This window comes from Chenopodium album, chromosome 22, assembly GCF_948465745.1.
Source record: "Chenopodium album chromosome 22, dcCheAlbu1.1, whole genome shotgun sequence".
In the NCBI taxonomy this organism is placed as follows: domain Eukaryota; kingdom Viridiplantae; phylum Streptophyta; class Magnoliopsida; order Caryophyllales; family Amaranthaceae; genus Chenopodium; species Chenopodium album.
The window spans coordinates 41,061,012-41,085,776 of NC_137855.1; the positions used below are offsets into that span (position 1 = coordinate 41,061,012).

At 33.7% G+C, this 24,765-nt stretch overlaps 1 protein-coding gene and 1 long non-coding RNA gene across 8 annotated transcripts; both read right to left on the bottom strand.

The window, feature by feature from the left end:
* Window positions 1-427: 427 nt before the first annotated feature.
* On the bottom strand, window positions 428-8,287 carry LOC145605934 (protein DNA-DAMAGE INDUCIBLE 1-like). Of its 2 annotated transcripts, none has more exons than XM_081662000.1 (18): window positions 8,212-8,287; window positions 7,843-7,893; window positions 7,625-7,728; window positions 7,504-7,536; window positions 7,284-7,417; window positions 6,929-7,037; window positions 6,556-6,672; window positions 4,602-4,667; window positions 4,429-4,491; window positions 4,292-4,336; window positions 3,801-3,862; window positions 3,274-3,367; window positions 2,825-2,917; window positions 2,677-2,746; window positions 2,510-2,580; window positions 2,367-2,430; window positions 1,405-1,430; window positions 428-704 (listed from the first exon to the last, which is right to left on the bottom strand). In XM_081662000.1, the coding sequence occupies exons 3-18, from the start codon at window positions 7,688-7,690 to the stop codon at window positions 576-578; spliced, it is 1,242 nt and encodes a 413-aa protein (XP_081518126.1). In that variant the 5' UTR covers window positions 7,691-7,728; window positions 7,843-7,893; window positions 8,212-8,287; the 3' UTR covers window positions 428-575. The 2 variants fall into 2 exon arrangements, with proteins under 2 accessions (XP_081518126.1, XP_081518125.1); XM_081661999.1 differs by having other exon boundaries at window positions 7,625-7,749; window positions 8,212-8,270.
* Window positions 8,288-17,839: 9,552 nt separating this feature from the next.
* On the bottom strand, window positions 17,840-23,293 carry LOC145605940 (uncharacterized). Of its 6 annotated transcripts, none has more exons than XR_014105166.1 (8): window positions 23,136-23,293; window positions 22,538-22,587; window positions 21,921-22,039; window positions 21,402-21,546; window positions 20,868-21,048; window positions 19,756-19,964; window positions 19,543-19,620; window positions 17,840-19,152 (listed from the first exon to the last, which is right to left on the bottom strand). It is a non-coding gene; the product is annotated as an uncharacterized LOC145605940 (long non-coding RNA). The 6 variants fall into 6 exon arrangements; XR_014105165.1 differs by having other exon boundaries at window positions 19,243-19,620; XR_014105161.1 differs by having other exon boundaries at window positions 17,840-19,620.
* Window positions 23,294-24,765: the final 1,472 nt, after the last annotated feature.

Sequence of the window (24,765 nt, forward strand, 5' to 3'; positions counted from 1 at the left end):
AGCCTTTATTTACTTACCCATTTTATTCTCATTTTCATGTCTTTATTTTCTTTATTTAAACATTGCAGTGCTAAGAATGCTTTTGTTTGCAATACTATTGGCCCAAGCTAACCTCACCCGATCCAAAAACAAATGTTCTTATAAATAATTACTTTATATCTAATTATTAAAATAAGTAGCTCAACAATAGATCTAAAAATGACCAGCTTCAAACCCAAAATCAACCCGAACAAGTCAAATCCGAAAATAATCCAACCTAAAGAGACTTGATCCAAAACTATTACTACTATCGTTCTTCTGATAGAAATAACTTTGGTAATATGGCAACTAATAGGGCATATACTGTCATATCCATACAATGGTATGTTTTCATTTCATCATTTTGTTTTTCTTCATCATCCCCCACCCATTACAAGACGGCTATCGCTTTATGATAAAACAAAACTATTATAAATTATATAAATATGAATCGTACTCAGTTGATTTGCAAAATGTTTTGAACAATAAGACCAAGAGTATATTTTCTATTGTCTTAGATACCACAATTTTGTATTGATTTAAGAATTAAATTCTTGTCAGCCTCCAAAAAGAAATCCGGCTGCTTGCTCTTCGTTGCCATTGAAAAGCTGGAGAGCTTGTATAACATCATTCCTTGGAAATCCTAGCTCAACAAGCTTTGCGACTTTGGCTTCGAAATCAGGACCCTGCAGCAGAGACATAAGTCATTCAGATTCAGCTTTCTATACCCTCACATACTTGTCCAAGAGTCAGAATACTATTTTGGAAAAAGAGAGAGAGAGAGATTTAATGGATACTTTAATATTCCAAGTGAGACTGTTTTGAATACTTATCTAAGAATTAAACTACCATGTCACTGATTCTTTAAATGCAGTTCATGTTGACATACTAAAGTGTACCGAGGACTACTAACTATCCTAAATAGATAAATTGTAACATGACATGTTCAAGCATCATAGCAGATTTAGACTCAATCAACATAGCAATATAGCTCACTGTAGAAGATAATGTACAAATAGAAGAAAAAGATGAATTTGGGTGATATGTGGTCACAAACAGGCTTTTTGATAAACATTTCAACAAGATTTAACAATCAAAATAGCCTAAAATGAGATTACACTCATGCTTAAGACATGTAGAGGTGTAACAATGGGGTTCTTGCTATGTATTCACACCATGTAGAACAAACCCCAGGCCCCAAACATGTACACCTGTGGTAATGGCCTTGGGCCTTAAAAAACCAGAAAAGAGGACTAAATGTTTGATGAATAGCACTATAGTCTATAGAAGCTCATAACACTTTAGCAGCAGCTAAGGACCTATGGTTATCGATCATGTGAAACTTCAATAACTAGATGGTAGGGTTAGAGAGGTTTCTGCACATACCTGAGCAGGATTCCCACCAGCAGCTCCTGAGAAGAAATTTATATATAAATAAATGGACACGAATAGATACTTGTAAGCAAGACAAATGGAGAGAGAGAGAGAGAGAGAGAAATAAATTGTGTGTATGTTACATATTATTTGCAACGATTTGACATAAAGTAGAGAGGGAATATGTCTAATCGTTGCAAATGATATGTAACGGAGGTAGTAGATACAAGCTATATATTGTTTCAAAGACCCCAGCTCGAAAAAGAGATAATTGTGCACATAGCTAACTGAAGCCACCAAAAAAACCAAGATAAGCTGCACAACAGCATACTCATTGTATATCTGATTGCTATCAATTTGAAATACTGATGTGTGTTTGACTCTAAAGACTTGCTCTTGCATTTAAAGTTCATAAAATATATTTCAAATTTGCTCAAGACTTGAAATTAAATATATTCCGATATAGATCTGCAGAAAGGCTTTCAATTTGACGTGTTCTAAGAAATACATCTACCATCAGAAGGTTCCTCTCCCAAGTTCTAACTCACAGATAACTCAATACATAAGTTGCAAGTCTTACAGATACTATCTTGTTTCTTATAGTGATAGGAAAGGATGAAAAGGTCACCTTATTAAGTATTTAAATTGTGATTAACTTATATCTTGTTTCTTATGCCTTTTTTTTCCTTCTTTCACAAAAACGTTTTGTCTGTAGATGATATAAAATGCCATCAATTTCTAAATTGATTAGACCGTAGATGTTGATGTACCAGAAGTTGGGGATTCAAGTATTAGTAGGCAAGGCTCCCATTTGTCTTATTTTTATACGAGTATGTGTGCATATCACGTGGCAAAAGGTGGCCCTTTGGTAGTAGGAGAGAACCGTGTAGGAGGTAGATATGAAAGAGAAAGCCTTTTAATATAATACGATAATAACATAGACACAGATTATACAGCTAACTAGAATAACTTACCGGAAGATTGACTTCCAATTGGAGCGCTTGGAACATCTCTAGTGTCTTTGCTTCCCGAAGAAACCTACAAGATCCCAAAGTAGTCAATAAAATTGACACAAAGAATACTAGAAGCAAATAGAATACAAAGAGAGAATCATTACTGGAGCCCCTGAACTAGAAGCCTGCTTGGCAAAGCTCTCTTCATCCAGAAAATGAGAAGGAATATCCTTTTCTGAAAATAGTATGAGAGATCAAAGGATAAGAAAAATATAAAAACCACATATCATCTAACTAAACTTTTAATGTAAATTGAACAAAAAATTCTAACCAGGTAAAAATGGCACAGAAACCTCTCCTCCACCAACTTTTAACGCATTCTCCTTCAAATCAATTATGCACTGCAAAGAAAGCCTAGTCAGATTTATTCAGCTTAAGGAGAAGAAACGTCGAAAATAAAACACACCAAAGAAAATTACCTGATGTTTGCGAAGCATATCCAAACCAAAGAGAAATTCCATGTTGTCTGAGTCAAGGACTGTAAATGAACAAGGGTAAAACACATTCCCAATCTTCCAAAGACCACAGGGAATGGAAATAAACAATGAAATTAAATTAAGCAACCAACGTAAATATACAGAATAAAACTTACAAAAGCAGATGATAACTGCAGTTCATGTCAAATGTTTAATAGCCGACATAATTAGTTAAATTCTAGAATAATGGCTATGGAGGGTGGTGTGGGAACAACTTCCATGCACACATTTCATAAGCAAGATACCCACCACCTCCACAATTTTTTCTACAAAGCTAAATACGGATTCACAGTAAAAGCATAGGGTATGCACAGATGTGCACCAAGGCCACCAACACACAAATAATAAGAACAATGAGGGAATCCTCGAATAGAAAGTTTTTCTTCCACTACCTTGATGTGAGCTACATGTATCCGACCTAGTATCTCCATCTGACCAACTCCACGAGCAATACCTTTGTATCGTTCATCCAACAGCCTCAACAAACTGGAGTGAGATAAAGGTACAGAACGAACATAAGTCTGGAGAGTCTTAAAATCTCATACAAGGAATTCGCATTCCCTATCACCACACATTATGCATAATACACTTAATGACAAGACCCTTGGGATGAGAATAATTATAATGTTGATCATGAATAATTGAAGACAATGCAAACACAATAAAATTAACCTAACAAGAATGCTTTTAAGCAACGAGCCCTACATGCAATCAAAACAACCATAGGCATCCCAACAGAAGCACTTGGGTATTGATACGTTCTACAGTATGGTACTTGTGCTTGGTGCTTGTTGATACAAACCTCAAAAAGGTTTTTAATATTAATTAGAGATATATTGGTAGAGGAGTGTTGCTAATACTAGAAACATAGCACGACCATGTTCCAGCAGGAGTTAATACAACCGTAGAAGAAACTTACCCACAACGCTCTGCACAACGTTTAGATATTATAGTTGATTGGGCTCCACTATCAACAAATGCCTGAAACAGAATCAATATTTGCTTATGAACATTTTGTAGTCAAGTTAAGAACACCAAAGATACTCCAAAGAGCACAGAGATACGAGAGAAACTATCTGATAGATAAACAGGAACCCTTCAAAAATATAGGTCTTTTTCAATTTTATATGATAATTCTAGCCTCTTTCACACATTAAAAATCACAGCTATGGTTGGGTGGTGAACATAATCAGCATAAACTTGCACAAAATAGATTAATAGCAAAAGTTTTAAAACAAAAGGCAGTGATAAAACAGGACCTGAATCTAACTGATGCTTTTGGGATTTTTTTTTTTTTTTTTCCCACTATTCTCTTTGAATCAGCTTTAAACTTTATGAGCAGAACTCATTACACATCCCCCCCCCCCAAACCCAAACCTTACTAAACACCATGTAGTACCTAGCAAGTACCTTTATTGGGACACCATTTACTTCCATATCCACATACAGCATAACCTGTAAAATTAGACAAGGATTTTTGAGTATTTATGAAGTATTTAATTATATCCCGATAGAATCTTAAGAGAGATAAAATATATACAACGTACCACTCTAGCAAAAGCTTCAGGGTTGTGTTCAAGGGCTGCTGCCCAGTTTTCGTCAATTCCTTTCTACGAGAGAAGGCAGCAAAATTGCAGAAAGTCACAACGAGAATCCATAAAAGCCTTTATAAACAAATTATGCTAGATAGAGTTAGAAAAGTTCAAATACTCCATCTTACCTGGCGAATGGAAGCTTCAATCTTCCTCTGTGCATCCACATCGAAAGGGTCTGCATAATGCAAAGCCTATCAAAACAACAAGATGCTGATCAATGTCCAAACACAATAACCTAGCAAGATTACAGCTATAAATGACGAAAGATATTTCACTCCAACCATAATGCTCATTACAGAATTTCTAGATTCTGCTATAATATGTAATTCGCTACCATACTTCGGATTTTTGCTCTAAAGCAACATCAATACAGTAAACAATAAAAATTTAATGCAGCAAGGAATTACCCATCACTTGACCTCAGTCATGATACATGATACTCTCCTAGAAGAAAAATTTCAAGTTCAGTAGGGACTGGCAGAAAGTTCAGCATACTCAGCATCAATAGCTAATTAAGTTTTCCAGAGGTAACCAGGAACTGAGAGTAGGTGACTAAAATAGTATAATGCATAAGTGTAAGCTATGTTACTTGGACTCTTTATTTTACCTAGAGCACCTAATTTGAATAACTGACCCTCAGACATGTGTATGGACAATTTACACTTCATTCTTGGCCCAAAAACATGGAAATTTCATTAGAAACCTTAGTCTGACCCTCAGACACCTACCAGACACCATAACCTGAAGCTGAGTAATGTAGAATGTATCATGCATCATCCTTACAAGATGAGTGATACACCAAAAGACCAAAGAAAACATTACTAAACTTAGGCGTACTGACAAATTGGCTAAAACTCTACGAACACAGAAAAAGGGAAAATGTAATTAGCAAAAGCTCGTGCAAATATATTCTTTCATAATAGTTTTTACTCCTAGGCACTTTGCTTAGAAAATTTGAGCTTTGACAATAAAATACTCTCATAATACATTAAAAGTTATAAAAACAAAGTAGCATGAGATTACCCCTTACTCCAATATGAATCCAAATTGTACATTTTATTACAAAAAGTTAATGACAGATTCAAGTTCTACAAAGGATTTCATAGACCTATATAGAAAGCTTATTTAAAGGTGTTGAAAGAAAAACATTAATCCATATGACCAGCATTGTTGTACAAGTCAGAAGATTGGGCATATAGGAAGGATCAAATTGGATAGATGTGTGGGAGCATCTAAAACAATATGGAATAAAGAAATATGGAGGAAGGTTGGAGTTGCGAGCATTGAAGATTAGATACAAGAGAACTTTAGGGCATGTATGTGTCCACCAGAAGATAAGTGCAGAATTGAGATTATGGGGATTAAAAATAATTTAGTGAGGCCAAAGATGGTTAAGATGAGAGGACTCAAGGGAGTTGAGAATGATAAGGAGATATAGGATTGCACACTAGATAGAAGTGAAAGGAGGAAGAGGATTCTTGTTAACGTCCAGTGGAGATATTATCTTTGGTTCAGGGAGCCGACCTGATTTTATTGGGATTACGGATTTGATGTTGTTTTGTAGATAATGAAAAACTAGTAGTCAAATGTAAATCTAAAATTGCATTACTAACCGCGCAAGGTGCCTTACATTAGGGAATGGAGCCATCAAGGCAGTAGTAATAAACACCAGTTCATTGAATAGGTACAGTCTAACTGAAAATATCCTACACTTATATATTGTGCCTGCACAACTTATAAATCAGACATTATCTTAGCGAACACAACGTGGCAAAGTACAATGACAAGTAGTTGTGGAGGAATAGCTATTCAATTGAGCTCTACTACGAGGTGTGTGGTTCACAAAGTGGCACGGGTTTGGAGATAAGAAAGAAACCAGGGTATTATGAGCTTGGAATTTGATTAAAACGCCATGCGTTTGATTGTTGTTCGGATATGATTATTTTACTCATACCTAAAATCTACAAATCAAACATCTCCTTAGTACTATATTAAACCTCATACCACTGAATAAAGTTCATTAGAAATCACATGAATTGACATTATAATTGAAGCTAGCTACAAAGAGAGTCTACTTACAAGTTCCTCCTCTTCTTTTTGCCGCAATGCTGTCTTTTGATGATGGCGTTGCCGCAAAATCTCCTGTAGTCTATTTAGATCATTGCCAGATATAGCTTGAGCAAGTTCAGGATCACTCTGCAAGTTTTATAGCACACAAAGATAAAAAAAATAAAAATAAAATAAAAAATAAAAAGGAAGAAACTTACACAAGTATAATATAGATATGTATTGGGAGTTTACAAGGACAAAGTATTAAAAACGAGAATAGTAGTTCCAATTCCACAACTTAACACAATGATAAGAGAGCAATCAAAAGTTAAATATTTTTTGGTCCACTAGTTGTGTAGCAACTGCTATCTAATGGAAAAAGATGATATGAAGACATGAATACCTGATACAATTGAGCCATCAGATTAGAATCTCCACGAACTTGCTGCTGAAAAGCAGCAGGGTTGACAGCAGAACCATCAGGACTGAGGGCAAGGTCACTTGAAGATGGACTACAGGAGCAAAGGACAAGTATTAGTTAAACATATTTGTGATCAATCAAACATTGCTTAAAACTAGAGCCAAATTTGTTAAATATTTTTTGGTCCACAAATAATAACAGTGAAAACTCCATCATAAGATTAGAGTAGAGTTTCTAGTCCTAAAACAAAAGCAGGATTGGCAATTCAAATAAGTCGATCAAAAATGTTAAAATGTAGTTGTAAAACGAGCATTGATATAATAATATGAAAAAGTACCGAGAAGGAGGAGCAGCATTAGAAAGCATCATGATCAAATCGCCATCGCAAACACCGAGTGCACTGAGTTTGTCATGGTTATTCATCTCCTTGCCATTGTACACCAATTGTTGCTGCTGCAACACCACCCCACTCTGCTCCCCCAAATCAATCAAAAACAATTCAATTTCATCAAATTAAAATAAACAATTACTCTACTACAATTCAATTGTTATTGTACCTCCACTTCAAGCAAAGCCTTGACATTTTCGACCTGCCAAATTCGATCAAGATCCATCAGTCAGAAATTCAATGCAAAAATTGAAATTGAATTCAGAAATTAGGGTTTAAGAGAAAACTACAGCTTCGTCGGGGTCGACATCTAAGGAGATGAATTTCTCATCGGCGGTCATTACTGTGATCTTCATCTTCTTCTACTTGTTGTTGTTATTCAAACGAATTGAATCTGTTGTCAATTTTGCGAAATCTGAAATTATTTCACAACCTGAATAATAATTACTAATAAGAATTGAAGTTTACAAAGTTAATCCTAGTACGAGTATAAATATTGGGTTTTCACCTTGTTAATTCTTGTCATACACTTTCTTTTTCTGAGTTTCCCACTCAACCTCTAGGGAGTTGTTTGGTTGACAACATAAATGAGGGAAGTGAAAATACATGGGATTTGAGAAATTGAGGAGTTGTTTGGTTGACACCAAAAGGCAAAAATGGGGGAAGTGGAAATTCATGGGAATTTTAACTTCCTACAAAACAAGGGAAGTAAATTACCTAGCCCCCCCTAGGTCAATCAAAATTCATGGGATTTCTAAATTCCCACATTGCCAACCAAACAAATTTAGGAAATTCCTTGGAATTTCATGAGGGAAATAACTTCCCATAAAATGTAATTTCCTATGGGAATTTAATTCCCATGTCAACCAAACAAGCCCTAAAACTCAACCTTTTTTCTTTTGCTTTTTTTAAAATAACAAAACAAAACAAACACCCTTCCAACTTTCCAAGTACGAGTACCGAGTTCCAACACACAACTACTCAGGAAGTCTACGAGTGCTTTGTTTTCTTCTTCTCCAAGATTACTTCTTTAATTTTCAACTACCTTAAATTAATTTTGGATAATTTCTCAAGTTTTTTCAATAAAAGTCATATTAATAGTAGTACTTGTATATTCTTATGTTCTTTTTTTTTATTTACCATAGAGAAACATATTCCTAAACACTTACAACACCTGTATATGATAAACTAGATGAAACCCGTGCGATGCACGGTTTGTTTGATTTTTTTTTTTTTTTTTGTATTTATTAGCTAAAATTTGTTATATATTTAGATAAAATTCCTAATATTAAAAGATAATATTTAATATTTAATTATTTAAAACTTAAAAATCTCATTCGCCAATTTTGCTTTCGTGACATTTGAATTATTTAATTCTAAAAGAAATTAATAATCTCTTATTTAATTGGCTATTACTAAGATTTATAATCCTACATGGCGCACTAAGAAAATTAGATCCGCTCTCTAAAATCTCGGGAAAAAAACTCCCCTTTATATATATATATATATATTAGATTTATCCAATTCCCTTAAAAAAAAAAAAAAAAAAAAAGGTAAAAGCCTCATCGTTGTACTAAGGGCATGTCACTTCAGCGTAATATCAGTTTAGTTCAATTCAGTTCCTAATTTTCTTCTCTCATAAATATTCATTTCAGCTTTATTCAGTTTAGTTTAGTTCAGTTCAGCTTAGCTTAGTTCAGGAATTGTGAACAGGCCCTTAGTATTTATCAATAGTTATTTTTAGCAATATTATTAGTCCATGATAAGCACTATAAGAGTATTTGACTTTTTGAAAAATGAATATTTAAGCCTATGTATAAAGATAATCTATAAAATCAACAAATCAGGTATTAAAAGGTGGTTGCCTCACTCATACAAAAGTTAGTTTGGCACATTATGAGACTCTACGTAGTTATGATCAAGCATTATGCTATGTCCATAACAAAGTTGCCTTATAACTATATAAGGTGTCGCACTGTTGCTAGATAGATAAAAGACATGTTCGCCAAAATATAGTCGTGAAGATAGTTGTTAGCTACAGGTAGCTATTAATTAGTTGTCCATAAGCCGTTAGCTGTGAAGATAGAAAATTTAGATATGAGTGTTTGGTTAAGTAGCAGTTAACTAGTTGTTATGTATAAAAATCAATATTTAATAGTTGCCTATAACTTCAAAAGCTAATATTTTTAACTTGGTCAAACCACTAAAAGCTACTCAAAAGCTAGCGTCAAACACACCCAAAATATATCCTCAATAAAGATTATTTGTTTTCTAATCTTTGAGGAAAAAAAGTATCAATTGTGTTTTTTTGTTGTTAATCACATAATTGAAGATACTAGTGTATAGTGATAACCAAAGACAAACGAAGAAATATTTGTTATGGTCTACTCTAAAACACGCACTTATTTACTTAAGTAAGGTAGCGTCAGTCCACTTGAATTTAAAGTATGTTTGTGGTGTTGATAATGGTGGTTTGGGTGGGGGTTAGGTGATTTAGGGAGTAGGGAAAGGAAGCGTCGGCACTGGTGCAAGGGATTTAGGGTTTGGGCGCGGCGGTGAAGCACCAGCGTCGGAATCAAGTTGTTGGGTGGTAGAGAGGGTGGTTGTGGCTGGCTTGGGTTTTTTTTTTTTTTTTTAGTTTTTTGTTTTTTATTTTTTTAAAATTTCCAACCAATCACGTGGTGACACGTGTCCTATAACCTATTATAACAGGTTGGGTGATCGGTTGGGTCTGTTAAAAGCGAATGGCCCTCAAAGTTTGGATTATTTAATAATAATTCATAATTGGGATTATTTAGAGTGAAAGAACGAAAGTTGGGATTATTTTTGTCAATTTTTCCTATATTTTTAATCAAACGCTCCTAAAGCGTTCATTAACTTTTGCCACAATTTTTTTTCAAGAAGATTACATAAAGAACAAAAGGGAACGGAGGGAGTACATTCTAAGAAATTCCCCAATTGATACATTTTTCCTCGTATTACGCTAGAAATATTAAATTTAGATTTTATCTTTTTTTTTTTTTTGACAAATTAAATTTTACCTAACGTTATACATAATCCCTAAATAAAAATAAAGTGAACTAAACATACTCATGGTCAATAGAACCTTAAGACACATTTTAAACATGCAAACCAGGAGAAATTTAGGTTATGAGTCCAAAGCTAGTATAGCAGAGAATTCCCTTGAAGTCTACAAAATTGAAAGTACAGAATCACGAGAAAAGAGGGAAGAGAAAAACAAGAGATACACTATAAATACTTGTATAGTATAAGTAGTAGTGTAGTACAGTACAATAGAGTAATAGAGTATAGATGTTGAAAGTGCCATTTTCTTGAAAAAAGGGTAACTCCAACGGCAATATCCTCAAATCCTCTTCACAATAAAGAATGTAATCACGAATATCATAATAAAAGCCTATACAATGCGTAAGTAGCATTCTTGGCATCAAGGCTGCTGGCACAAAAGTGACTTGAAGATTAAAATCATGCAATGTAACTAGGAACTAATAAGTTGTACTCGTAGGTTGGTGCTTGCATAAGGATTAAGGAATGCATTGGCTGTTTGAGAGAGGGGTTGGGACGAGCTTATTTTCGACAGGGAATGTACAAGTCCCTGAGCAGGTTTGTGGTTTAAATTAATAATTTACGGGTTGAAGTGAACAGTAAGGACATACATGCATAACGGGTAATGTTAGGGTGGGTAGTGACACATATTCACGAGGTAATCTGAATTGAATCGATGTCCATTGTACATAGGGTATATGTATGGAAATCGCAGTGTATTGAAGCAAAAGCCGTGCTTGTTTGTTGGTAGTTTGAAGTGATCGACTCCCTTATTATGGAGTATAATTTGCACATGTGTTGCACATTGGCCTTCCTAGGAAACCGGTGGGGAAATTCAGTTCGACAAATCCAGTCTAAAATTATTCATTCCCATGAATCAAGTAATGTTCTCTCGATATTCCTGTTGCCAGATATTTTGCTCTCAAACAAATTAATAACATTAATCTATATGACTAATCCGTAAACAAGAACATCAGTAACAATTCAATTATCTTGATCGCACAAGGTAAAACGCAAATTGATGGACAGAAGAAACACAAAAACCGAGAAAAAATAAAATTAACAGTGACACCTAATACGGAGTATAATTAAAATCAAGGAAATTAATGTTGAGACTAATCATCTTTGAAATCGTAATTAACAAGTAAAGAGGCCTAAATTAAGAAACAATCATCATAATATAATTAAAATAACATAAAAACAACTACTCCATGGTGAAAAGAATCCGATACAAAAATAAAAGAATTAATCGAACATAATGCTGAAAAAGATCCTTGTAAGCAGAAATACGAAATAAGTACATAGTAATTAAAAGTTAAAAGAAAGGAGGAGGAGCAAAATACAAATTGCGATCGTAATTGACGCCTAAAGGCTGAGAAACATCCATGGTATGCTTCAATTTGTGGAAACCATTCTTGAAAACGCCGAAGCCGAAGAGAAAACCGATGGCAATAACAACCAGAATCAAACAAGTGCAGAGCATGCAAATCTTACTCGGACAGCAGCACATCTTTCTTGATTTCTTCTTCTTTTTCTTATTAGATGAGAGAGAAATTCAATTACAAGAGTTTGAGATTGAATTACAAGAGTTTGCAATTGATGTGATACCAAATTGTTGATTGGTAATTAGGTAGGAATATAACTATTTATAAACAGAATTACGGAGTATTTTTTATAAATTAAAAAAAAAAAAAAAAAAACGGAAAAGAGCAGTTGAAATTGGGTTGGAATACAGAGAGGTGAGTAGAGGTGAGGGTTGAAGATGGAAATATAACTCCCGTAATTATCTGATGATGGTAACTTCCTTCCAAACTGTTATACCATTACGTTTTTGTTGTGAGTTGTACGAATATTGTGGCGTTGCGTTAAAGCTCCGTCTCTTTTGTAAATTAGGGCTTCGAATTGGATAATGCTTGTGTTGGTCAACCCATTATCCTACCACTTATCATGGCCCAATACCCCTTTTTTTTTAAAAAATCTTTTCTTTGCTGAATTTTTGGTCGCAACTTTTTCATTATCAAAATCAATGAATGTTCATGTATAGATTCCCTCCTCCATGTGATTTGTTTCTAAACAATCATCTTCATAACACTCTCTTCAATCTTCATCTTTCACTTAAATATATAACAATCATCAACTTTTATTTTTATAACTACTAGAGTGTATCCGTGCTAACACACGATTTATACGTAACATGTGTATTTAGAAAGAACAACAATAGGAAATGTGGAAGTTATTAGAAAAAAAAGGAGAAGTGGATGATGGTGAAGTGGAAGTTATTATATTGGAGGTTATAGCAAAAATAAATAAATAAATAAATAAAAATAACCAATGCATGAGATTTGAGAATTTGCCTTTTGGAGGATTGTAGTTAATTGACTCTGCAATTCTAAAGTTGTATTCCAATAACAATGTGACATTCAATTCAATAAGGTCGTATCTTAAATAAATATAAGCATGGAAAAATAATCGGCAAATACAAGTTTATGTGCCAGATAAACAAACTTTTGTTAATATGGTGGCATTTCTGTAAATACATTGAAAAAGTATGGTCATTTATTCAATACTTTTGGTGAGCTGTCTAATTACTGTTTGAAACTTGCATTTAGGAAATTACACATGTACCCCTCAACTAGTACATGAAAAGATGCATGTACCCCTCCACTGAACTTAAAAGACGTTTATACCCCTTTGTTTATCTGGAGAATTAACTGGGCACAACTTAAAAATAATACATGATAGATATATTACTAATTATCTCTATAGAAGAAGGAATATTAGTCAAAAGAGTTACTTGAAAGTTGCTTTCGATTCGATAACAAGTGCAAAGTGTTCTAATTATCTAATAGTAGTATAATATAGTGGGTGACGGGAAGGGGTTTAAAAAAAAAGTAAGGGCATGCTCCATTCACCATGTTTTTATTGACTAGTCGTTGGAGCACGCGCGTTGCGCGTGCCCCCCCGGCGGCAAGATAAGTAAATTTCGTTGCTATATTCAATTTTTGTGATATTCGTGGTTGTGTTCGGGTTTTGTAATACTCCCTCCGTTAACTTGTAATTGCAACATTGGAATATTTTATATCTCACAAATAATACCCCAAAGTTGCAACTAAAAGTTAACGTGGGTAGTAGCAAGGATACAAGAATTTACAAGTACTAACAAGGAGTAGTGACAAAGTTTCTACGGAGAAATATTTATGGATAAACAATTTTAATAAGTAAAGTTATCTAGAATTTGTTAGAATTTAAAGATTTTGGAAAAAAAAAACCGATTAATTTATATATTGTTTTAGAACGCAATATGGTTTCTTATTGAGTAACTTAATAATTTTCAAACAACTCTATCTTAAAATGATTGTGATAATAAGGAACGATTAATCTAGATTTTATTTTAGAACGCAATATGGTTTCTTATTGAGTAACTTAATAATTTTCAAACAACTCTATCTTACAATGATTGTGATAATAAGGAACAGTAATAAAGAAATGCAATTTTAAAGGTTAAAGTTATTTAAAATGGATTAAATGCAAAACATATGAAAAAATTGTTTATTTCTTTGTTATTAGTCTACATAATTGGTGTGATCTACACTTCTTCAAAGCTTGTTTTTGTATTTGTATATTTTTTCTTCGAGTTGCATAATGAATTTTAGTGTTATTTTTATTCTCGGAATTTGTTTTTCCTGAGTGAATATACAATCTAATTTGGGCAAAAGTAATTGTCTTGGCAAAAAAAACGTAATGTTTCTCAATAATAAGGTGTAAAATGAATTTTCTTTCGCTCTCTTCCCGACCTCCCCTCCCTCTAGATCTCTTTTCATCCCGCCTTCTCTCTTTCTCTCTCTTCCCTTGGCCTTGTCTCCTTGTTCGTTTTTTTATAGCTTTGAAAATTACAAGCCCCAATTGCTCCTCTCTCAATCATTCCTTCTTTTTTATTGGTTGAAACTCTTTCTCAACCGCTTTCATTTTTTTCTTTCCTAATCCCTCTTGTCCTTGTTCCTTCTTAAAAAGGCTTTGAAAATTATGAATTGCACTTGTTCTCCCAATCCAAATCCTCCGGCTTCCTTATCTTTCCCAGCTTTTCTTTACAATTCTCTTTTTCTTTCGGCCTCCTTCCCCCTTCTCTATATATGTCTATAGTCCCATTTATATCTTATTGTTCTATGGCTTCCTCTTTTGACCTTTCTTTCCCTCTTCTGCGCCTCTTTCTATTACTTTCTTCCTCTTAGGTCCTCTTTCTCTTTCTCTATCTCTTTTCTCTTAGCTCCTATCTCATGGCCTTTATTTCTTTCACTTTCTCCTAGACCTCCTCTCTCTCATCCTCCTTTACGTTATCTCCTCAACCCCCTTTGTCTCTTTTTCTGCCCACGTTCTCTCTCGACTCTTCTATTTCCCAACTCCGTCCCCTTCTCTATCCCTTTTCTCCCTCCTTTTCTCTCTCGTCCGATCCCTCCCTGCCCCTTTCACTTCCCCCTCACTTTCTCATCTTCTCTCCTATCTTCACATGCCCTTTTCGTCCTCTTTTAGCCTACTCTCTCTCTTTACCAGCCCACCTCTTTCTCGGTCCCATTCTGTCTCCTTGCCCTTCTCGTTCCTAACTCTCTCTCTCTCTCTCTCTCTCTTGTATGTGATGAGTGTCATTTTGATATTTATTTTCTAGTCATTTTCCTAGATTTTAGGTTAGTTCCTTTAAAATTTAGTGTCTTTATTTATGTTTTTGATATTTTTATGGCTTATTTATCCTTTGTGTGTTTTTTTATACATTATTGAGATAGTTTTGGAAGGTAAAAGATGAACAAAATAATGGGATTTAATGTCTTTGCAAAGAAACAACATGGTATATGCAAAATAAAGAAAAGGTTACGTATGAATCCAATACGTTCTACCTTAAGGTTAAATTCATTTTCTAAATATTATCAATCAGATTGACTCGCTATACAAATTATCAATTAGTATTGAATTTTTAACAATTTCACAATTGACCATCTCTTTCTCCCCCTCCCTCTCTCCTTTCCTTTCCGACCTTATAATTTTCAAATTTTATAAATTTAATCTTTATTTGAATTCCACAGTTCTCACTCATTCTGTTCTCTCTATCCATCTTTTCTTACATCGCGCGTGCCCCCCCCCCCCCCCCAAAAAAAAAAAAAAAAACTGGTAAGATAAGTAAAATTCGTGGTTGTGTTTGATTGTTGAGATACTCGTTGGTTGTGTTTGGGTTTTATAATACAAGGATACATGAATTTGTAAGTACTAACAAGGAGTAGGGATAAAGTTTCTATGGGGACATATATATGGAAAAACAATGGTTATAAGTGAAGTTATTTTGAATTTGTTATAATTTAAAGATTTATTTTTTTATAAAAAGTTATACTATTGTTTTAGGTACTATTTAAGAACGCAACATGGTTTCTTATTGAGTACCCCCCGATTAAAATATGTCAGATTCCTGGTTGTTATCGTATTTCGTTGTTTGGGATGTTATTAACATTATGATTAGGGGATCTTATTTGTGTGGTAAACATTAACTTGTTTTTAAGTTCTTCATATCTCTTCTTCCTTCATAATATACCTTTCTCTTATATTTCTTCCTTGTCTTATCTCATTTCCCTTTTCTATTCATCCTTGCTTTCTTTTTCCTTTTGGTTCCTTTTTTCTCATCCTTATCCACTCTTCTTGTATAGTTTGTAGGGGTGAACATGGTCTGGTTTGGTGCGGTTTGCGTCTAAACCAAACAAAACCGCAAAATACGGTTTGGTCAATTTTCCATTCCAAACCAAACCATATTAGTATTGAAACCAAACCAAACCAAACTGTAATAATGCGGTTTGGTGCGGTTTGGTTTGCGGTTTATGATGAGACGACATTTTTTCCTAAAAAATTGTCAAATATTAATAAATTTATAATAAAGTTTAAATAATTAGCCCAAAGGGATTAAATTTTACTACAAAGTTTTAATATAAATAACAACCAACTAATCAAGTGCTAATACAATAAGAGCAATATGAGTTATATCACCTATTGAATTTTAAGTATTGATATTTGATAATGAGCATAGAGTATAGTAGTATACTGACCGTATAGTCTTCTAATGATTTTTCATGTTTTTTTTTGTTTTTTCAATTTTTTAATAATATATAATAACTATTTTAATTTAATTAAAAATTATATAAATATTAAAATGCGGTTTACTGGTTTACGGTTTGGTTTGGTTTGTAATTTTCGAAAAACCAAACCAAACCAAACCAAACCAAACCGCAAACCATATTTCCCCAAAAATCGAAACTAAACCATATTTTTCCAAACCGTAAACCAAACCAAACCGCTAAAATGCGGCTTGGTCTGCTTTGGTTACGGTCCAGACCAAACTGTGTACAACCCTAATAGTTTGAGTGGATTAGTAAGCCTCTCTCTCTCTCTGCCCCCCGAACCTTCTCTCTTTCTCGACCCATCTCTCTTTCTAGACTCATCTCTCTCTCTCCCTGCCTCTCTTTCTCTTAAATGCTCTACTTATTTCTCTTTCGACCCTTATTGATCTGTTTTTCTCCCAGCCTCTCAATCTCTCCTTCTCCTCCTGACTCATCTATATCTCTTTCTCTATCCCGGCCCTTCTTTCTCTGTTTCTCACCCTCTCTTTATATCCATCTATCTATCTCTCGTCCCACTCCTTTTTTTCCTCTCTCTCTCTCTCTCTCTCTCTCTCTTTTACTATTGTTATATTAACATTTACGTAGTAACAAAACATTTACTTGTTTTGTCAAAAAAAAACATTTACTTGTGGATCTAGCACAATTCCACCACAAAGTTGAACATTTTATTCTAAAAGTTCTACAAATTAATTAACATTTCCATAATTTTCACAAAACCACATTTGTTTACGAATAATATTTATTGAAAGAATTAAAGTTTGTCCAATTCTTATTGTCGATTTCTATTCCCTCTTTCTTGGTCAATCTGATTCTCTATTCCTTTAACTTTCATTTATGTGTTATAATTTTGAGCATTTTAGAAAGTTTCTACAAAATATTTTCATCTCCTTAATTACACCCTAAAAAGTTTTTCCTCAAACTCTCTTTCTCTTTCTCGATCTCTCTCTCCCTCTTATAAAGTTATAATTTTATTAATTTTATACTCTAAAAAGGGTTTGCACCACTGTTTCCTTTCCTAAATCTCTCTTTTGAATTCTACTTTTTAAAAACAAATTAAATATGATAGCTTAAATATTTACCCACTCAAACCCTTCTTTCTTTGGTCATTCCTCTCTCTCTCTCTCTCTCTCTCTAATGTATTTTGTAGCAAGTAATTCACACTTTCACAGTAGGATGAGCCTCCAACAAATTCACTCATTTCCTAGACTATCATAAGATTTATCTTCATTGAATGTTTATATAAGCCAAAAGAGCATAAAAAACTTGGAATACTACTAACGACAAATAAAAGAATGTCACTATCTCTAACATTAAGCCAAAATATGAAAAATTTAGGCGAACAAACAAAATTGTAGAACAATGAGTCATTTCTCTAACATAAGACTATATATACTACATTAATACAACCAATATTACATTTAAGGCTTGAAAATTCGATAAACTGACACAAAAGTATTTATATCGAACCATCTCTGTAGCGCTGAGCCATTGCCTCTTGCACTCTTCTTTGCCTAATGGCTCCCAACAAACGCAAAGAAATAAAAATTGCACATGATATGAAGAAATTAGAATAGCAACACGATACGAGCAAAGAATTTTGAATCAAATATATTTAATTTAAAATTTCAATTAATACTTGCCTCTCACCTCAGCTATGGGATTATGTTGTTGTACAAACAGCAAAAATCTAATCATATCAGTTTGGGATACTAAGACAGTATTTCTAGAAAACATATACACAACCCCCCCACCCACTCTCTCTCCCTCTCATTGGCCAATTTTCAGCAACAAAATACTACGTATCACATAATTAAGCAGTATTAACTAAATCATGAATGTACTTTGCAAATATGATCTTTAATTAGTTTAGTTTGGCAATCAAAGATTCAATGTTCATATATAGTAGTATTACTTGGAAAAGGTCAAATAGTCAAAATCTTTTATAGTATTAGCATAATTAATCAAACAACAAGGAGAGTAAATGCGATTATAATTTCTATCGAGTATACTCCATTTTAACTTTAGCAAAAACAAGATACAAAGATACATAAAGACATATAATAGTTCCTCCATTTTTGGGGCTGGAAGACAAAAATGTAAAATTTCTGGAAGTTCGAAATTAACAGCAATATTACACACCACTCTCTACCTCAAATCAGGCTATGCTTGTATATGTTAAGTGGAAAACAACTATTTTAGTAAAAATTCTAAATTATACTTAAGTATTTACCATCAAACATGGGGTTAGTTAGAAGGACTCATACCCAATCTGACTTAAAAATCACCGAAATGCACTTTGATGTTTAAAATCACCAAAAATGCACTCAATTTAAGGACCAAAATGAATTCAGATCAACTAAAATAAAAGATGAGAAAAATAATCAATAAACAAAAATGCACAAATTAATAAAAATTCAAGCCCAAAAAACCACACTTCCTAATCAAACATGTGATTTTGTCGAAAAGCAACATGCTCTGTTTCAGTCAAAGTGGTTTGATGATCACACCATCTATTTAGTCAGCATATACTGATGTCTTCATTGTCCAGGAAATACTTGTTGCAAAATCTTAACAGTCGCAGCTACGTTCCTACGTGAAAGAATGTCCTACACATTTTTAAAAAATGATCACTTTGAAACCTCAAGATCGAACTAAATAATTACTGGACAACAAGGATGATTAAAGGGAAAGGATACCACAATTTTCGGACGATATAAGGCTTTAAAGTCTTAGTGCTGCATGGGATTCAATAAATCCAGTGACCCCAATTTAAGAGTTATATCATGTGACAATAAATTGAATTAATTACCACAATGATCAAAAGTATTTTAACACGATATTAAGTGACTTAACTACCATATTAAGTGAGATTGCAATACAAAGTTTCATAAATCAAGCACAAACATCTAGAAACATCCCATCCCACCCTGAATAAAAGTGCCAGCACAGATAGGAAAGCATAAATAGTAAATTCCATATAAATCTACAGAACACACCGCATTAATCGTTTCTGGCCGAATTGAGCGCTGAATAACGCAAAGTGCACCATTCTTTCTGAATCCAAAACAGCAAACCTGCACGAAAAACATTACTATAATAAGTAGCAAATAATATTGGCAAGGGAAATCTGCTCAAAGAGTAACATAATACATAAATCCAACTTTTCCATAACTGGAAGGACTATTCATGAGACCTTCTGATCTTATTACCTTCACCCCCTCCCCAAAATAATGAGGTTTATTCCAAAGCCCTTATTTCAAATCAGCCCAGGACGGATAGTAGAATTGACCATTTCATAGTTACTCTACTTAGCATTCTTGCGGCATTTGGGTTTGCATTGATCCTTATACCATATGAGAAAGGCTTCAGAGGACCAAAATTTTATCAATGAATCCCTAATTGTAAAAGCAAAAGATTTCTGCAAAAAAATCAAGTGAAGCAAAATCAAATTATAACAAACAAGGTCAACAAACATGCATATAATGATAAAACTCCAGTGAACAACAAAAAATTTGAACAAATTGGATAAAAAAGTTTTTTTCTATTATGAACTGATGGAATTGAATCGGAACAATCCCAAAAATATGAATTAATTATGCTTGGTTACAAATGTCAACTATAGCAAAAACCAATGCATTTGGATAAGCAACCATGTCAGCTAAATAGCCTAGTAAATAGTGATAACTTGAGCAATGTTATATAACAAAAAATGAATCAAATTTAATAAGGGGGAAAACACATTAACTCAAAAACACAGTACTAACTTTGTGAGAGAGGTAAGAGATTATTTCGAGATATTTCGAAAGGGAAATAGCCAGCAATAAGAGTCCGTGTCTCTGGAAAAGGGTATACTGACCACTCTGCTGAGGGCGTGTAGGTAAAATAGGCGGAAGGAGATAAAAATAGTAGAAAGTTGAGTCCCATTTGCTGCGTCTATATAAATAGGTTCCGCAGGAATCTCTAGAAGCAAGCCCAGACATCAAGCCAGGATTTGGTTCCATATTCATGGGGATCCATTATAATAAAGAAACCATATAGAAAAAAGATAACTCCTTGCATCTCTACATAACAGAGCACACTTATATTTGGATTATCTTCCAATTATAGTCCACTCTCCAAACTTAGTTTACTAAACTTACAGCTTGTCCATATTAGCCACAATGAATAATTTAAGAAAACTACCAGGTCGCATGGTTCAGATGTAAGAAAATACAAGGATGGTCATCTCCCCTAAATATTAGCTACAACCTACACAGATGGCTATCTTCGCAAAACATTAGCTACAACTCACCAATAAAAAAGATGCAAAAAATCTACAAACCTTAGCTCTTAGGTGACCAGCAGGGCTATTGAACTCGGAAAAAACATATTGCACTAACATTTGCTCCAACTCAGATTTGTATGGTGCAGTTTGTGTCAGCTTATCACATAGTGCACCAATAGCAAGAAGGGCACCATCTTTCTGCCGATATGGCTTTTGTTCCACTAGGAAGTCATCATACCTGAAAGTGGAGTGATCGGTACAACAAATGTAAGTTCATAACACCAGCATAAATCATCTATAATGAAACAAATATAACATAAACCGAAGAAATATATAACCCTTTAAAATCTGAACAACATATTGAATGAACTTTTGCAAGATTTCTTTGGCACGCTTTCTGACCAACTCACCGACAAAGTCCATAGCTGCAGTTCTTGGACTATATAGAACTTCTATAATATCTACTCAATATAAAAAGATATATAACCATTTTTTTTCTGTAGTCAATATAACAAAAACAAACATAATTTTTTTTTGAAAATAAATGGAAGCTAAACAATTTAGAGCTGTAGAAAAGCCCATAATACTCACCATAGCCTTTTCTTACATACTCATGAGGGTCTTCATCTCAAAGTCTTTGATCGTTGTTGTTAAAACACATCAGGGGAAAATTAATTCAAAAAGGAGAACATCAAGTCGTGGTTGCAACAATTGATACATACTGGACTTTGTGATGCTGCCACATTGAAAAAAAATTATGGTTAGACCAATACAAACAGGCCGCAGTTTTCCAGCCAAATTAGTCAGCAAAGTATAATTGCACAATCCTACTTCATGTATTAACCATCATTATACATATACTTATACTTGCCCTGCCTCAAATTTCGGTTTTCACACCTAACATCAAAAAAATGTGACCCACTCTCAAACATACCACTAACATCGAATTTCTTTGTGAAAAGATTTTTTTATCCTAGTTTTGCTAGCCAACCTTGCTCCCCTTAGAAATTTCAATTTGGAAGCAAGTGCTTTGACAAAATAAGCTACTACGTAGCTTACATCAAGTAGTTGAATATTAAAACAAAATTAGAGATGGATGGGATCACTTACCACCCAATTCTTAACTACTGCTGGTTTGCTGAGGCCTTAACCATTAAGAATTCTTTAAAACATATTTTTTTGTCATGTATAATCCACGGAAACAAGCCTCCGCATTTGCTATAGCAGCCCTGAAACAACAAACCAGGTAAGATTATTCGGGAAAACAAACAGAAAAATCAGCCAAATAAGACGATATTATTCTTCGGCAATTGATTTAAAAAAATAGCCTCCCATCACAAAGGATGAACCAAGCCAAAACCTACAAGAGCAAAATAAAAAAAATTTGATATTAAACAATACAAAAACAAATTTCACAAATTGATTATTTTGATTCTTGAACAACAAAACACTTCATCAATGTGTAAAATTACCACTCAAAACTCTCACCAATTTATTTACCAGTTTACTATAAACACCTCAGATTTGACAAAAAAAATCCTAACATCAACTGAGGTTGTTTCTCAATCAATCAAACTAAAATTCCATCAATTCTACAAAACACAAACAAATATCAACAACAACACACTAATCACAGCAAAGATCATAAATAAATCATTACATTCTAGAAATTAAATAAATAACATGAATAAAAAATCGACCATGCAATAATATCTGAGTTTCTTCACCTCAAAAACTCGAATCCACCAAACCTTGCTCCATGTCTTACCCCTTCCGCCTATTTTAGAAAGAAAACAGAGAAACTTGGAGATGAGGGGGGAAAAAAAAGGAGAAATAACAAATAAAAAAAATACCTAAAACATAGATGAAAGTTGAACCAATTAGAACAAGAATGAGAAAGGGGAGATAGAATTGTACCTGGAGATCAACATTTTGTTACAAAATCAGACAATAATGCTACTGACAATATAAAAAATCAATCCAAAAAAACGATGAATCACTCAAATTCAACCCAAATAAAACAACCACACAGTCGAAGAAAACACTAAAATTCAACCAAAAAAACGAAAATAAATAGAACAAATAAACCCTAAAAAAACCGAAAAACAATCGAACAAATGAACCCAAAAAATCGAAAACAAATCGATCAAATAAACCCGTTTAATACGAAACGATTTCGCACAAATACACCCACAAAGATTCAACCCAAAAAATTCGATAACATATCGAAATCAACATGAACATATATGCAATAAATCCACGACAATCGAACAAGTATAACCCAAAAAATTGAAATTAAATCGAGAAAGAGAAACGAGATCAAACCTGATGGATGTGACGATCCAAAAATTGTCTTCCAAAACCGCAGACTCGAAGAATTCGAAGCACCATCATCGAAAGGGATGATTAGTGGTCAAGAGCTGCTGAAGTTTTCTCTCTCTAGGTTTCTCTCTCCTTGTTTCCTCTAAAGAAATGCTCTGACCCTTTCCTTCTGAGATGACAACAGAGAGAGGGAAGTCGGTGAGAAGCAATTACAGCTGTCATACACAATGCAATTGGCTAAGAAAGGGCAATTTCGGCAATTCATTAAATATAGGGGTGTCTTTGTAATAGCACCACAGTAAACTGTTCATAAGAACAGTATTTAGTTTTGCATATTTTATAAGGTTTATAGATTTAGCTTTACTTAAACTTAATTATTATATTTAAAAACTTATTTCAATTGCAAATTACATCGAGTAACCCTTTACTTTACTAGTTGAGCAATCGGGCGCAACGCGCGCGATAGCCCAATATGATAAAATTGGGTGTGACTACTATGTAGCGTAACTGTATGTATGTTATTAATCTGTATAGTTGTTGTTATTAATATTATGTTTTTGTTATTGCTATATTATACTCATAAAAATATACAACTTTCAAAAAATATAATCGGAAAATAGTAAATGTCTTGGGATTCTAGGTACGGACTTCAACTATGTAGCTAGATGGGATTGATCTAGAGGATGTAAAGAATTCCTTGTTTATTTAGATCCTTTTCCTCAAATCCTCTTAACTTTGGCGGAAATTGATCTCTATTAATTTTAATCTGCAGGTGGTTTCAAAAAATATAATATGCATGCAAAGTAGTTTTTAGAGGAAATATATAAGGTAGCCATCTTGTTAATCTTTCTTGTCCTTGTTCCATCCTCTAAAATGCTTTGAAAATTATAGGTTGCACTTTATTCCCCTCTTTCTTTTCTCCCAACTCCTTTCCCCCAACTTTTTCTCGCTCTTTTACTCTTGGACTCTCTCTTATTTCCTGGCCTACCTCCTCTCTCTTTTGAATTGCCCTCTTAGTCAGTCTTTCGGTTGTCCTCTCTCTCTCTTTATCTATATATATTTATACTGGTCCTGTCTCTCTCCCCCTTTATCTTTATTTCTCTCTTTCTCTCCCCACGGCTATACAAACATTAAAAATAAAAAGTACTTTCTCTTGAATCTAACACAATTCTACCATAACGCTGAACTTTAATTTTATGTTAAATGTGCTATTAATAGATGACTTATTCTTATTTCATCTTCTAAAAGGCTTTGAAAATCATAAAAAAAAGCTTTGAAAATTTCCAATACTTCTTATCCTTGTTCCATCCTCTAAAAGACTTTGAAAATTATAGGTTGCACTTAACCCTCTCTCTCCTTTTACCTGACTCCTCTCCCCCAATTTTCCTCCTCGCCTCTCTTTTTTCTCCTAGCCTACCTCCTCGGTGTTAATCTTATGGTGTTACCTTTCTTCTTAAGTGATCTTTTCCTCTTGGTCTCTTTCTCTTTTCTCCTGGCCTAGCCCCTCTCTCTAATTTTCTTAAGCTACCTTTCTTCTTAATTGATCTTTTTTAGGTAATCTTTTTCTTGAGTGGTATTTCTTTTTAAATGATCTTTATTGAGTATTCTCTCTCTCTCTCATGATCTTTCTTCA